Source organism: Dasypus novemcinctus, chromosome 17, assembly GCF_030445035.2.
Source record: "Dasypus novemcinctus isolate mDasNov1 chromosome 17, mDasNov1.1.hap2, whole genome shotgun sequence".
NCBI lineage: Eukaryota > Metazoa > Chordata > Mammalia > Cingulata > Dasypodidae > Dasypus > Dasypus novemcinctus.
This window is the reverse complement of record NC_080689.1, coordinates 14942665-14959663: the sequence shown is the minus strand read 5'-3', so window position 1 is coordinate 14959663 and position 16999 is coordinate 14942665. Positions and strand designations below refer to the sequence as shown.

At 40.8% G+C, this 16999-nt stretch overlaps 1 protein-coding gene across 7 annotated transcripts in view; it reads right to left on the bottom strand.

Annotated features, from left to right (window-relative positions):
• The window catches only part of LOC101429037 (E3 SUMO-protein ligase RanBP2), a 70381-nt gene extending 54542 nt beyond the window's left edge, over positions 1–15839 (bottom strand). For 4 of the 7 annotated variants that reach the window (XM_058278313.2, XM_058278314.2, XM_058278316.2 and 1 more), the window contains exon 1: positions 15631–15839. In XM_058278313.2, the coding sequence (XP_058134296.1) occupies positions 15631–15702 (72 nt within the window). In that variant the 5' untranslated portion in view covers positions 15703–15839. The remainder of the gene's footprint in view (positions 1–15630) is intronic. The other 3 variants (XM_058278315.2, XM_058278317.2, XM_058278320.2) reach the window with 1 other exon arrangement.
• Positions 15840–16999: the final 1160 nt, after the last annotated feature.

The window sequence follows — 16999 nt, the reverse complement described above, 5'->3', positions numbered from 1 at the left end:
GGGGATTTTTTTTTGTTGTTTTTTTAATTTATTTCTCTCCCCCCACCCCACTGTCTGTTCTGTGTCCACTCGCTGTGTGTTCTTCTGTGTCCACTTGGATTCTCAACAGAGGAACCGGGAAAGTGTCTTTTGTTGTTGTTGTTGTTGTTGTTGTTGCTGTTGCATAATCTTGCTGCCTCAGCTCTTCCTGTGTGCGAGGCCACTCCACGGCAGGTTGCGCTTTCTTCGCACAGGGCGGCTCTCCTTATAGGGCGCACTCCTGGAGCGTGGGGCTTCCCTACGCAGAGAACACTCCTGCGTGGCAGGGCACTCCTTGCACACATGAGCACTGTGAGTGGGCCAGCTCACCACCCGGGTCAGGAGGCCCTAGACCTCCATGTGGTGGGCAGATGCTCTATCCATTGAGCCAAATCTGCTTCCCAACATCTTGGCTGGAAGACTATACAAGGACATGGGAAAAATCAGCCAATGTTGAGTGAATAAGGCTACAAAGAAGTATGTTTTCAACTACATGTTTTGTGTTGATAGATATATATAAAATGCTAATTACCCCTGAATTATAAAATTATATTGTATTTAAGGATTTTTTTGGTTTTCAAGTTTTTCTATTATAAACTATTACTTTTGTATTACCTGTGACAGGTAATGTCACGACACAATGTGATTTCTACTCAGTGCTATCAACGTAAAAGGGAAAAATTCAATGAAGGCAGGTCAACTATGGAATACTTATGATTCTCTTAGGTTTTCATCTTCTAATTAGAGAAGAAAAGTCTTTTTCCTCAATTTCTTGTTAAAATTTTAAGGGCAATATATACCTTTTCTAAACAAAGAAAAGAGTGTCATGTAAAAATCAATGATAGGGTTGAAATTCCAAAAAAAAGAAAATCACTGAAATGAGGTCTTATATTTAAGTACAAACCTGAAATTTGCAAGCTCTGGCATCCACCTGAATTCTTTCTATAATACCTTTGTACCTAGTCTTTTCTAGAAAACTGTATTTTTTAAAGAATACTAAAATACAAATATATTCTTTGTTCCTTAAGGCCCACAAAATTTACACCTGTTCCATCATTCAGCCAATAGCATTCATTATGCCTATTATTTACCAGGTACTATTCCTGGCACTGACAAATCAGTAGTTTAAGAAAAGAAAAGAAAAGAAAAAAAAAGTCTATCTTCACCAAGCTTACATTTTACTAGAAGTGACAAGCCAACAGAGCAACTGCAAACAGGGCAGGAAAGGTGTGCAATTTTACAGTATTTCATCAATTACTTACAGTACTTCATTTGAACAAATCTAACATTTTAACAAATCTAAAATCAGCATTCATGTCACAAATCACAGGTATCTTAACACTGTGCCCACTCAACTGGGGGTGGCTTTTCTTAAGTTGGTAATAATGGTGTGACATGCAAACAATGGTTTCTTGGATTCTATAAAATCAGACACAAGGGTGTCAGAAAAGGTCTCACTGAGGGAATGTTTGATCAGAAACCTGTATAAAGTGAAAAAGTGATTTCTAGGGCAGACTCTGCCAGGCACTATAATTTAGCTAATTAAATTTTAACTAGTTACAATTTAACTAGCCCCCATTGTTGACTATCATTGTTATCAGTATGTAACTTTCCTGATACCTACTATTTAACAAGATTCTTACTATCTTAGTAAAATTACAGCCAAAGACAATCAAGAAAGACCCTGCTGAGCATAGCTCTAGTCTGGCACAGTGAATAGATATAAAAAGCATGGATTAGATGGGAGGGCCAAGTGCAACTACCTCTTATCTCACTCCACTCCCAAGTGAAAATGCAGGGCTAGGTCCAGTAACAGTTTCAGTCAGGGAGCTTGGGAAAGTACACCTGTCAAAAGGATAACATAGATATACTAAGCCAAGCTCAAGGATGACAAAAAACTCTGGTGGAGAAGGGAAAAGATTTGCTTATCTTGATTTTCAGTACAAATGCAGGCCTTCTAGACCTTCTGGGTTTTAAATAGGTGGTGTCAGAAAAGTTACCATACTGATAACTGGCTTTGGACAGTCAAACATTCATACAGACTTCACTTTCAGGTCTTTGATCTTGGCTCTTCATAATGAAGCAGTATTCACCTACTGTTGGACTGTCTGCTCACTAATAGAGAACATGAGCTGGGTTTAGATCTTGACGAGACATGTTAGTTTTACTCAACTGATGAAGGGCTGTTTCCATAGTAATACTCCTCAGTACAAAAGGAACTGCAGATTCAGAAATTTAGTGTCATGAGCTTGTCTGAGGAGCTACTGAATCAAAGTTAATGTTACTGATATTCCAAATGAACACTGCTAAGAATCCCTGTAGTCAAAGCAGCTCCCCTACTGCTTTTCCTAACTGAACAATCTAAGTAGGCTCCCTTAATTATTCTTTATCACAACATCATACTTATTTCCTCCAAAGCATTTATCCAACTCATTATTACTTTTATTGTTATGTGTTTGTCTATCCCTCTAAACTGTAAGCTCCTTTAGGGAACAGACCCTGTGGCTAGCACACCACCATGGAGCCTAGAGCATTACCCAGCAGATGGTAGGTACTCAACATTTACTGAAATACACATAAATTTGTGTACCCATAATTATGCCCTTGGGACAAGTGCTTAGAAAGTAAATAATTAGTTCAAATAATATATGAAGCTTTTGCTATATTACCAGATTTGCCTCTACAAAGTTTACATCAGTTTATTCTCCTACTCAGTATGAGTGCCTAATCAGAATATATATTCTTCAAAATTGATTTTTTTTTCATTTCTCAAATCTTTGCTAATTTGGTAGCCACTGAATCACCTTGGCATTTCTCTGATTACTAAGACCATCTTTTAATATGAACACTGAAATATATATATTCTCTGTTAACATACTTTAGCAGTTCCAAATTTTTAGGGAGCAGAGAGATTATCTGACAGATTTTTAAGAGCTCCTATCCATACTGATTTAACAAAAAATATTTTTACTTTGGGGGACAGTTTGCCAAGGTTATCATTTGTCTCAATGTGTAATAAGTTTCTAACAAAAAGACTCAATTTTTATGTAGTAAAAACCATTTATTTGCCGTTTACTTCTTTTATATGCTAAGAAAGGCCTTTCTCATTTGAGATCCATGAAATAATCATTTTTCAGTTTTTCCAAAATTACTTCTAAATATGAAACTTACTTTGATAAGTGTGGGCTAGACCTAATTTTATTTTACAAATCATTAACCAACTGTATTATTCAAGCAATATCTATTAAATAATTCATCTTTTCTCCACTGACTTGAAATGCCATTTAAGAATGCCACCTAATTCTTATATGTTGCAGCATCTTAATTAAAGCTCCCTCCTTCTCCCCAACTACAAATCTCACCAGAATGTAGCCCCTGACACTGCTGCAAATAAATTTATTTTTTAATTTAAAAAAAAAATGCAAAAAAAAGGCAATACAAGCAATGGTTAAAAAATTAGAAATTAAAAATTTGGTGGCATAAAGTAGACAAAAGAAGCTAATATATTTTCTGTCCTTATATCATCTATTCCCTCTATTAGAGAAGGAATATGCTAAATAACTTCCAAAACACTTGCCTAAGTGAAAGAAAAGAAAGGGCAACAGTAAGATATGGAGGTGGGTAGTTGTTTAGGGTTAGCAAGAACAGCCAATTGAGAAGCTGAAGATAATGGAGAGAGAAAATGATCAAATAAGATCTAAGAAAGCAAAAAGGGATGAGAACAAGAACAGGTTGCATATCTATCTTGAACAAGATATGGATGGAAAAAAGGAGGAACATGGTTGGTGGTTCATATACAATGGCCTCAATTTTACCAATGAAGAGGCAAGATAGTCTACTGAGTAAAACATGGAAAGTCTGAGGCAAGCAATGACAATCTCAAACAGTGTGGAGAAAAGGAGAAAAAGGTAACTGGGAACAAATAAATGGAAGGTTGAATGGTGAAAGCCCAGATAAGGTTGGAGACCTTGGATTTATAGTGGCACCAATTTTTTAAATTAATGTATTTCAGATACCAAGATATAAAATTACCCAAGAACCTGAGAAGCACTACTTATATTAATTTTTATAATCCAAAAACCTAATAGGAACTAGACAACATGACTATTTAATTAGACAAGTATTAGTAGGCTTCTTTTAATGTATATTCTTAAATAGCTTTGAATCTGGAAGGTAGATGTTTTATATAGCAAAATCAAAATTTAATTTGGAAAAGAAAACTTAAAAAAAAACTTCCGAAAACACTGTAATTTTACATCGAAACAGTAACAAAAACTCAGAAAATTATTCCAAGTTATCCTAGTATAAAAGTATTCTGATTGGGAAGCAGATTTGGCTCAAATGACAGAGCGTCCACCTACCACATGGGAGGTCCAGGGTTCAAACCCAGGGCCTCCTGACCCATGTGGTGAGCTGGCCCACGCACAGTGCTGATGAATGCAAGGAGTGCTGTGCCACACAGGGGTGTCCCCTGCATAAGGGAGCCCCACGTGCAATGAGTGCGCCCCGAAAGGAAAGCCACCTGCGTGAGAAAAGCAGCCTGCCCAGGAGTGGCACTGCACATGTGGAGAGCTGACGCAGGAAGATGATGCAACAAAAAAAAAGACTCAGATTCCCGGTGCTGCTGACAAGAACGCAAGTGGGCACAACGAACACATAGTGAATGGACACAGAGAGCAGACAACAGGAGGGTGGGGGAAGGCGGGAGGGGAAATAAATAAAAAATAAAAAAACAAAAACAAAACAAAACCATATTCTGATTGCACATCCTTAAAATAGGAGATATATATATATACACACACACACACGTATTTTTATTTAAGATTTTATTTACTGCTCCCCCCTGCCTCCATTGTCTGTTCTCTGGTCCATTCCCTGTGTGTTCTTCTGTGTCTCTCTTATTCCCATTAGGCGGCTCCAGGAACCAATCCTGGGACCTTCCAGAGTGGGAGACAGGCAATCATTCTCTTGCACCACTTTAGCTCCCAGGTCTGCTGCATTTCTTATTACATCTCCTTTGTGTTTCTCTTTGCTGCGTCATCTTGCTGTGCCAGCTCTCTGCATGGGTCAGCACTGCCACATGGGGCAGCACTCTACATGGGCCAGGTCACCACATGGGCCAGCTTGCCTTCACCAGGAGTTCGTGGGTATAGAACCCTGGACCGTCTATATGGTAGATGGGAGCCCAATTGCTTGAGCCACATCCACTTCCCAGGATATTTTTTAACTACTATTTAAAACTACTAGCAACCTTAAACTTCATTTCATATTCTTTACAAGGACCTAAGAAAACTGGTCAAGGGATAGACTCTAGTTAATCCCAAATATTTTATATAAGCAAAAAGGGAATATATATGAATTGGGTACAAAGAGCAAACCCTTCCCGTGAATTCATATATTTAAAAATATGAGGAAGCGTATGACATACAAAAAAATAACATACAACAGTCAAGATGGCATGAAAAGGAAAAGAGACAAGTGTCAACAAATAGAAAAATAACTCCACAACTGCAAGCAGGAGAGTCCATCCACCAGCCACGTAGGATCAAAAACCCCTCTCAATTAAGAGGTAGACTGGGCATAGCCACTCCAGGGTCCTCAGGACTGAGGAATAAAATATGGACTAGAGTGGTCTTATTGGTATTCTACTACAGAATTTTTGTGACTCTAGCAATGGAAGAAATTATACCACTGATGTGGACAGGGAGAGGGAAAAAGAGGTGTAATATGGGGGCATTTTTGGGCCTTGGAGTTGTCCTGAACGATATTGCAGGGACAGATGCAGGACATTACATATTCTGCCTCCCACTGAATGGACTCGGAGAGAGTGTAAAATACAATGTAAACTATAGTCTATGCTGCGTAGCAGTGCTCCAAAATGTATTTATCAAATGCAATGAATGGGATGTGAAGGCAATCTGGCTGTGACATCTGTCACCCCATTGATCACCAGGGTTGATTCAGCTGATCGGGCTGGCTAGGCAGGTGTCCCCGTCCTCCCACCATTCCATGTGCGTCCCTCCTGAAACTGCAAGCTCGGTCAAAGAGGACGAACTTCCAGCCACTAGAGGAGGACCATTCTTTGGTCAAGGGTATAGCTGTACTCCCCTTCTAGAACCTCCAAACAAGCTCTCAAATGCAATGAATATACCACACTAATGAACGAAGTTGTTGATGTGGGAAAAGTGGGGGGTGTGGGGAGAGGGACATATGGGAATCTCCTGTATTTTTAATGTAACATTTTGTGTGATCTATACATCTTTTAAAATTAATAAAAAATATATTTTTTAAAAAGATAAATAACTACCTACTTTACTGTCAACTATTTTGTTAAAGAGGACCGTTTCAACTAAGATAATTAAATAAATTATTAAAGACTAGAACAACAGAATTTTGAGGAAACCTCTGTCTCCAACCTACACATTTTACAATGTACAATGTACATTGTACAAACTTAGGGAGGTTAAATGCCTTGTTTAGGATGCTTAAGTTAGAAGGAGCAGAGCCGATGTTAAGTAGCAAGACAGTCCTTGATTCAGTCAGTACTTCTTTCCATGACACCAGATGTCACTGGAAGCAAATACCTGAACTCACTTAAGCTACCTGGTATCAAGAACTTATGTTGGGGGAAGCGGACTTGGCCAAGTGGTTAGGGCTTCTGTCTACCACATGGGAGGTCCAAGGTTCAAATCCCGGGCCTCCTTGACCTGTGTGGAGCTGGCCCATGCACAGTGCTGATGTGCACAAGGAGTGCCCTGCCACGCAGGGGTGTCCTCCGTGTAGGGGAGTCCCATGCGCAAGGAGTGTGCCCCATAAGGAGAGCTGCCCAACGCGAAAGGAAATTCAGCCTGCCCAGGAATGGCGCCGCACACACAGAGAGCGGACAACAATTTGACATAACAAAAAGAAACACAGATTCCTGTGCTGCTGACAACAACAGAAGCAGACAAAGAAGAACGCACAGCAAATAGACACAGAAAACAGACAATGGGGGGGTAATAATAAATAAAATAATTAAATCTTTAAAAAAAAAAAAAAAGAACTTATGTTGGGTTGAAAATAGTATCAGACCCAGAGAGATGCTACGTTACCTCAGAAGATACCACATAGCCTAATTCTGCACAAACAGCTGACTATCCCCAAAAAAGCAGCAGCAAATGGGTTTGTTCTCAGTAAAATCTAATTAACACTTAGCTCGTAGAATACTGAAAAGCCTGAAGGCAGGAGTTATGTAAGAGGACAAGCAAAAGTCTAAATATTAAGCCAAGGGCCCTATACTTCTTCTCCTAGAAGATAAAGCTGAGGAAATCTCTCAAATATAAGATCCAACATCTATTTAATAATAACATCAGAAAGAAATTAACCAAAAAAAAGAGAGAGAGAGAGAGAAGAAATGCTCAAAGAAATAATACAAGAAATTTCCCAAAAGAGAAGGAAATGTGTTTCCCAGTTAAAATGAACTTCTGTTAGGTTGGTGCAAAAGGAATTGCTGTTTCAGACTATGAATTTTAAATCATTATAACTAGGCTCAAACACATCTTTATTAATCAAAATAGGAACCATTACAATCAACACATTTTTGCCAACAAGAAATACGTTTCTTGATTCCTATAGCATAAAAATCCATGCTTTGGGATTTAACAAACTCTTAGAATGCATTTTCTGCATCCTGCTGGTTGTGAAAGTGTTTTCCCTGCAAAAAGTTGTCAAGATGCCTGAAGAAGTGGTAGTCAGTTGGAGAGGTGAGGTGAATAAGGCAGATGAGGCAAAACTTCATAGCCCAATTCATTCAACTTTTGAAGTGCTGGTTGTACGCCATGCAGTAGAGGGTTGTCATAGAAAAGAACTGGGCCCCTTCTGTTGACCAGTGTCGGCTGCAGGTGTTGCAGTTTTCAGTGCATCACAATGATTTGCTGAGCATACTTCTCAGATGTAATGGTTTTGCCAGGATTCAGAAAGCTGTAGTGGATCAGACCAGCAGCAAACCACCAACAATTGTATGCAGTGGCCATACAATTTTTTGGTGCAAGTTTGGCTTTGCGACGTAAGTGCTTTGGAGCTTCTTTTTGGTCCAACCACTGAGCTGGTCATCACCAGTTGACGTTATAAAATCCACTTTTCAGCGCACATCACAATCTGACTGGTTTGCTGTTGTTGCATAAAATAAGATGACACTTAAAGACAATTTTTTTTAATTTTCAGTCAACTTTTTCACCTTTCCAATTTGCTTCAAATGCCAAACAACCATAGAATGGTCCATGTTGAGTTCCTCAGCAACTTCTCTTGTAGTTTAAGAGGATCAGCTCGATGATCGCTCTCAATTGATCATTGTCAACTTCCGATGGCTGGCCACTAGGCTCCTCATCTTCAAGGCTCTTGTATCCCTTGCAAAACTTCTTGAACCACCGCTGCATTGTACATTCATTAGCAGTTCCTGAGCCAAATGCATTGTTGACGTTGCAAGTTGTCTCCACTGCTTTATGACCCATTTTTAACTCAAATAAAAAAATCATTTGAATTTGCTTTTTGTCTAACACTTCCATAGTCTAAAATAAATATAAACAGCAATGAGTTATTAGAAAGAAAAAAAAAACACAAAGCGAGAAATGCACATTAAAATTATATATAACATAACCTCATTTAAGAATGTATGCCATTATCAAACGGCAAGTTTCAACAATGCAAAACTGCAATCACTTTTGCACCAGCCTAATAGAAAACCTATACACTACCAAAAACAAGAATCACATCAGATATCTATCAACATCACAAGCTAGTAGAAAACAGAGCAGTGGTCTCAAAATTGAGGCAAAATTCATTTCAGTCCTAGAATTCGATAACCAAACTATCAATTACATTGGGTAAAGATGTTTTTCAGACATACATCATTAAAAAAATTTTTTTTTTACCCAATCCTTCTGAAAGATTGTGCTACATCAAAACAGAGGAAATAAGAGGACATGAGACACTAGAAAGAGAGAATCTAACATAGAAAAGAGGTGAAGGAAGTTCTCAAGGTGATTAAAAAATGAAGTCCTAGGAGGACAGCTGTGTAGCAGAGAAACAGAAACCAGAGCAAATTGGAGCAGGAAGATCAAGAATTCTCCAGGAAGGAAGCTAAAAAATATACTTAAATGGATAGTGTATGTGATTTGTCTGATCATACATTAGAGCTTAAGCTGCTGAACTTGGGTAGAGTAATAAATCATAGAAAACTAAACAAACAAAATAAAGCAATTAACTACTCCAAGAAAAATAACACTGCACAGTAAAGGCAATTCAAAGACAAAAGTATTCACCTTATCATTATCATAAAAACACTGAACTTTGCCATTTCACTCAGACCTAAGCTTATATAATAGTTTCACATGTCCCAAAGTTATGCACTTTCTAATCCATAGTTGACTGAAATTTCCAGGTCTACAGTGAAGGGTTGCAACTCATTTGAAGAAAAATATCTGACAAATAATACTCCTGGCCTAATCAAAACAGCAGAGAAGCTTCAGGGATCCATCCCCTCAAAGAAGCTTTCTTTTTAAAACATTTATTTAATTAATTCTCTGCCCCCCTCATTGTTTTGACCTCACTGTCTGCTTTCTGTGTTCATTCACCGTGTGTTCTTCTGTGTCTGCTTGTCTTCTCTTTGGGGGCACTAGGAACCAATCCTGGGACCATCTGGAGTGGGAGAGAGGTACATAATCTCTTCCACCACCTCAGCCCTCTGGTCTGCAGTGTCTCTTATTGTCTTTCCTCTGTGTCTCTTTTTGTTGCATCATCTTGCTGTGCCAGCTCTGGACCATGTGGGCCAACATTCCTGTGTGGGCCTGCACTCTTGCATGAGCCAGCACACTGCGCAGGTCAGCACTCTGCGTGGGCCAGCATTCCATGTGGGCCAGTTTGCCTTCACCACGAGACCCGAGGAATTGAACCCTGGACCTCCTCCTACATCAGAAAGCTGTAGTGGATCAGACCAGCAGCAAAACACCAACAATTGTATGCAGCGGCCATACAATTTTTTGGTGCAAGTTTGGCTTTGCGACATAAGTGCTTTGGAGCTTCTTTTTGGTCCAACCGCTGAGCTGGTCATCACCAGTCGACGTTATAAAATCCACTTTTCAGCGCACGTCACAATCTGACTGGTTTGCTGTTGTTGCATAAAATAAGATGACACTTAAAGACATGGTAGATGGGAACCCAATCGCTTAAGCCACATCCACTTTCCAAGAATCTTTGAACAACCAATAAGAACTGGCAGAAACATCTTTTTCAGAACTCCAGAAAACAGTTAAAGGATTGCAATAATGGGCAAACACTGAATCAAGAAAAAGGATTCTTAAAGGCAGGAGAATCTCCTGACACTCTGGCTGGATTCTCACCCACCCGTCTCAGTGTAGAGCCAGCTTGATCCCAGCATGGTCCAGGTTCCAGAGGGAGCAAAGTAGCTATTAGGCACATACTGAGTATATGTAAACGGGCCCAATCTGACTGAGGGACTTGCCATCCCAGAACTTACCACGCATGTAGAAGGCAGCTCACGAAGCAAGCGTTCTTACAGAATGCTGTGGGAAAGCAGTCAAGTGGTGCTACCTGGGGCAAAGGATTGCTGGCTACAGGACATCTAGTACAGTGCCAACGACCTTGAGGAAAATGTTTCCCAGGGAAGAGGGGGTATTTGTAATCGTGTAAAGAAGGGATTCCTTGCAATGGACACAACCAATCCAATGTCCACATAGAAGAGGTGGCATTGGATTGGGAAAAGTGGACATAATGGACAAAGGGTATGGGGAAAGGCAGGAAGAGATGAGAGGTGGAGGCGTCTTCGGGACATGGAGCTGCCCTGGATGGTGCTTCAGAGGTAATCACCGGACATTGTAAATCCTCACAGGGCCCACTTGATGGAATGGAGGAGAGTATGGGCCATGATGTGAACCAATGTATATGAGGTGCAGAGGTGCCCAAAGATGTACTTACCGAGTCCAGTGGATGTGTCATGATGATGGGAACGAGTGTTGTTGGGGGTGGGGAGGGGGGGGGGGTGGGGGGGTGGGGTTGAATGGGACCTCACATATATATTTTTAATGTAATATTATTACAAAGTCAATAAAAAATAAAAAAATTAAAAAAAAAAAAAAGAAGGGATTCCTAGCGGCATGCACCCATGCCCCAGAAAAGACATTGCTGAAAGGACTATGCAGGCCTGTAGCTATTCTCATACAATCCACTGTCTAGGCAAGCCCTGAAGTTTCAAAGCACTGGCACATATGAATCTGCTAAGACTGAAAAAGGCTTTTCTTTTTTCCCTTTTTTTTTTGTTAGCTCCTGGAATTCAAGGAAAACTTGGTTATAAAATTAGCTAGATACATGCTTAAGGAACAATCACCTTAGTCTATATTTCAGCAACACATTAAAATATGAAAATGTCCAGGTTTCAACAAAAGGTTATAAAACATACAAAGAAACAGGAATGATGGGTCAGGCAAAAAAAGAAGATTATAGCACTGGACACCAATAATGAGGAGGACCAGACCTGGGACATAAGAGATAAAGACTTTTCTAAAATGGTCCCAAATACACTCAAAGAGCTAAAGGAAAACATGGAAAACTAAAGGAAATCAGGAAAATAACAGTTGAACACAAAGATAGTATCAATAGAGGGATGGAAATTATGGAAAGGAAAACAGAGCCAAAGACCACAGTAAGAGAAATTAAATATTTCCTAGAAGGATTCAACAACGGACTGGAGCCAGCAGAAGAATCTGCAAACTTGAAGATAAGAAAATTGAAAGCATTCAGTATGAACAGACAGATAAATGGAAAAAAAAAAAATAGAAAAACAGAGCCTGAGGAATACAAGCATACCAATATATATACACAGTGCGAATCTCAGAAAAGGGGGCAGAGACTATTCAAATAAATAATGGTTGAAAACTCCCCAAATTTAATGTAAGATAAATATACACAACCCCAGGACACTCAAGGAACTTTGAACAGAATAAACTTAAAAAGATCTACACCATGGTATGTTGTAATTAAACCAATGAATGCCAAAGAAGAAAAGAGAATTCCGAAAGCCTCCAGGGAGAAGGAACGTTTCAGATTAAATGCTGATTTCTCATAGGAAACCATGGAGGCAAGACGACAATGGGATGACTTATTTAAAGCACTGAAAGCAAAAAACTGCCATCCAAGAATTCTGTATCAGGGAAAACTGTCTTTCAAAAAGAGATAAAGACATTCCCAGATTAAAAAACCTGAGACAGGGAAACGGACTTTGGCCCAGTGGTTAGGGCGTCCGTCTACCATATGGGAGGTCCGCGGTTCAAACCCCGGGCCTCCTCGACCCGTGTGGAGCTGGCCATGCGCAGTGCTGATGCGCGCAAGGAGTGCCGTGCCACGCAGGGGTGTCCCCCGCGTGGGGGAGCCCCCACGCGCAAGGAGTGCGCCCGTGAGGAGAGCCGCCCAGCGTGAAAAGAAAGAGCAGCCTGCCCAGGAATGGCGCCGCCCACACTTCCCGTGCCGCTGACGACAACAGAAGCAGACAAAGAAACAAAAGCAGACAAAGAAACAAGACGCAACAAATAGACACCAAGAACAGACAACCAGGGGAGGGGGGGAAATTAAATAAATAAATAAATCTTTAAAAAAAAAAAAAAAAAAAAAAACCTGAGACAGTTTGTCTCTGCAGGATGGGCCCTACAAGAGAAGATAAATAGAATTATGCAGGCAGAAAGGAAAGGACAAGAGAGCAAAGTCACACAAAGACATAAAGATCTCTGGTTAGGGTAATGACATGGGTAAATATAAATACAAGTACTGTTTGTAACTTCTACAGGATCTAAAAGGCAAATGCAAAAATGTAATGAGAAACCAAGTGTTTTGGACTCACAATGTATAAATGTGTAATTTGTGATGAGAACTACATAAAGGTGGAAGGAATGAGAGGTATAATAACACAGTGTATAATACTGAAGTTAAGTAGGTATCAAAACAAAAAAAAAAATTATTATAGCCTTAGGATGTGAAACTTAAGCCCTATGGTAACTACAAACAAAATATCAGAATATGCAAGCTTTTAGAAAAAGAAGTTAAAATACAGGTTTCCATGGGCGGGAGACAGGGAGAATGGAAGTTAATGCACAATGGGTTTAGGGAAATGGTTCTTAACAAGGGGTCCATGAGCCTGAACTGAAATTCATAAAAACAACATTCTTGTGAGGACATGTCGGTGTGGGTGTGATATATTTATTAAATAATACACAGTGTAGTGTGGACTCGGTAAGGGTGTCTGTGGAGTAAAAAAGGTTAAGAACCCCTGCTTTAGGGCTTCTGTTTGAGTGAAGTTTTAGTAACGTAATGTGGTAAGGGTACTGCAATATTGTGAATGTGATTAATTCCATTTTTGTCAAATGTGGCAAAATGTATTAGGGTATTTGGAGAGTAAGGATATGTTGAAGTTCTCTTTATGGGGTTTGTATTATTTTTGTTAACTGTCATCTGGGAGGCCCTTGGTTTGCATCCCGGGGCCTCCTCCTTCTGGGGGCAGGCTCACTCGCAAATGCTGCAGAGCACTGCCAGAGCCACAAATGCCACAGAGGGCCGTCTCAGCAAGGTGACACAACAAAAAGAAGGGAGACAAGCAAGAACACGGAGGAGCCCACAGCAGGTGGACACAGAGAGCAGACAGCAAACAAGCAGCAAGGGGGAAGAGAAAAATAAATACAGGCAGAGAGGAACGTACGGCGGGTGGACACAGAGAGGAGACAGCACGCAAAAAAAAGTCGCAAGGGGAGGGGATAAAAATAAATAAAATAAAATAAAAGGTTTTAAAAAAAGGAAAAATTATACTTTTCAAGGGTAAGAAAGAAGTAGCCATAATAATCAATCCTAAAACTTTGACCCACTCCTATTTTATTTGATAGAAAAGCTAGGGAGTTGAAAGAACATTCTCTATGCTCTTCTAACATCTCTCCAGACCAGCAGGTTTTTGGGAACCAGGGTCCCCACTGACAATGTGATGACATTTCTAAACTTGCTTTTAAAAAGAGTCATATCAATTTCAGGGGGTAAAGAAAGAAACCCTTAGTTCTTCAAGACTCTGATACCGCACTTAAATTTATGACTATGACAGCAGTTTGAAATAAGTTTGAAATAATCTGTAGAGAGGTACTTATTTCTCCCCTCCTGAGGAGCAGGATAGAACCTAATCCACTGATCCTAAAAGAAATTAAACTAAATCAGACCCACTGCCAAAATCCTGCTGAGAAAACTATGAGACACCAGGCAAGTATCTCCAGGTCTTATTATCTGCAGGGTTTTTGGAACACTAAATAAGATAAATGCCTAGGACATGGTAAAAGACAATCATATTGCTACTATATTCATTCGTGAGTTTTCTTGTTTTTTTTAGCTTCTTAATAGATCTTTATTCTTATAGGTTCTTGCCCAGAGCAGACCTTGAATGAATATCCTTTTAACATCAACAATAAAAATGAATTATACCTCTTATTTAGCCCTTCTACATGCCGAGCATTATCCTAAATGTTTAATATGGACCATCCTATCTAATCCTATCAGTTACAACTCCATTTTTATTAAGAGAAAAACAGTTAAACTTGTCCAAACCCCACATCTTAAAAAAGTTGAGCTGTGATTCAACCCAAACTGACTCCAGATCCTGTGGATGCCCACACTTAATACCTTTTTCTTCACTCTGCACATCTAATCCCTAAAGCCACGTTGAATCCGAAATATATCTAGGGCATTATCTTAAAATAAGAAAAATTACTCTAAAAGCATATTGAGGAAATGGGTTTAAAATGTTAGTCCATAGTAATAACATCCTGTAAGAAATTTAGAATTCTCGAAATTCCGATCATTTAAAACAAAAAAAGGTAGTGAGGAGCAAAGAAAAGACTCTTCCAAAGATTCGGGATGGGGGAGTGGAAGAAGTGAGGAGTACACTTATAACAGTAATGGACACCTCAAATCAAGGAACTTCCAGAGTCATTTACGCTGTATGTCAAGCAGTTGTCAGTGTGGCTGCCCCTGTTCCGGTCTGTTAGAGGACGATGATCACCTGTCTCAGCGGTAAAAGCCCACCCTGGAGTGCGTCAGTACGCGCTGAGTTCCACTTCCAAGCATGGGAAGTGACGCCTCCGCTGTAGCGGGGTAATGGTACAGCAGACAGGAAGAATCCCACCGGCTGAGGCACCCGGGATGCCAACCCGGAGCCGAAAAGCGTCCAACCTTGGAAACCCAGGCCACTGTCGCCGAGGGGTGGACGCGACGCGCGAGCGGCCGAGGAAACCCGAGCCTGCCGGGCCCTCGAGATATGTCGGCCAGAGGGAAGAGGAAGCTCCGATGCCAACGGCAGCTCGCCTGCCTCTGCGCCCCGTGCGCGCTGTCCCGGGGCTCTGCGCCCCTCCCACACGCGCCTCCCCCGCCCCGCACGCAAGCGAGCGCCACGCAACACAAGGGACCGCGCGAGCCGACTAGCGCCTCAACCGAACCAGCTAAGCGCAGCGGCCGGCAGGGAGCCATTACGCTGGCGCCAGCGCGGGGCCCCAGCTGACGCAGGGCCAGAGGCCAGCTCTCTCTCCACAACCCGCTCACCTCTCGGGACGACGGAGCGGAGCCCTGCACCGAAGCGATGTACCGCTCCACGTCAGCCTTGCTGCGCCTCATCGCGCCGACCTCCTGACTCCCAGTACGCGGGAGGCCGACGCTGAGACCCACAGCGACTACCCGTCTCCCGGAGCAAAGCGCCTAAAAGCCCGTGACGCAGCGCCGTCGCTGACTGAGGAGCGGCACGACGTATGTGCGTGTTGCATCAGCACTGTGCGCCACGTCGAAGACCGCGGCGCGTTGCGGCGACGCGCCTCGCCGGCCCCCGCCCGCGAACCGCCGGTCTCGGCCCATGGTCTGTCTCAGGAATATTGCTGCGCCTGGTTCTAGCGACGCGATTGCTCCGGGTTTTTTGCACACAGCTCTTCGTTAGCCAATTTCAGACTTGGGCTTTCTCCGTCAGGACTTCCGGCGGATGAGGAATGAGAAGAACTTCAATACCACGAATGATCCAAGGAATAGTAACTAAATCAACTAGATAACATTTTACCAGAGTTTTTAAAAGTTTGTTCGTTTCTTCTACTTTTTTGTTGTTCGTTTATTCTTAATTATGTACACATTTCTGTAGAAGGAAGGAGCGCTCAGGCCATTTTGGTGAGCTTGTCAGTTGGAGAAACCTTTTATGTTGGACCCCTTTGAATACGAAGCATAGATATTAAAAATCTTGCTTTTTAAAAGTACATATGAGAAATTTTTAAAGTGCATAATTGAAAGGTAGGCTACAAATACTTTGTTTTGGATATTTCAAATTGTTTATAGTTCCCTAAATCTACACACACACATACATTTCAGTAGCAGAACAGTATTTATTAAAATGTTTACAGTAATAATTTCACGATACTAAATCTCCTGTATAGTCCAAGTCTCCAACAATGTATACTTTTGGAATTTGAATTTTAAAATCTTAGTTTAACACATGTTTTCAGTGGTGACGACATTTTTAGTTTAAAAATATGATGTTTTTGAACACAGTGGGGTCTTAATTGTGTGGGAAAATATCAAACATGAGATGTGTTGAAATTTTTAACTGGCGATTTGGCACAGGGTAATTTTTATCCCTTTTGATTTTTCCATATTTTCCAAAGTTTCTACAACGAGCAAGTTTTACATTTTATGAAGAAGGAAAAACATTTTGTTTTGTTTTATTTTCTTCATATTGGGTACACCTAAGAGAAAAGGAAAAAAAAATTGTTGGGAGGATTCCAGTCTGACCGAGGTGTGTTAAAAGAAGTAACATGTAAAGAGAATCTGCTTTGAGATGGTTCTTGATTTATTTCACTTGAGATGCCAGTTATATGTTCTGTTGAAGATGTCTGGTATGTAAAGGAAATGGTGGGAGAAAGGTGTGGGGTGGATG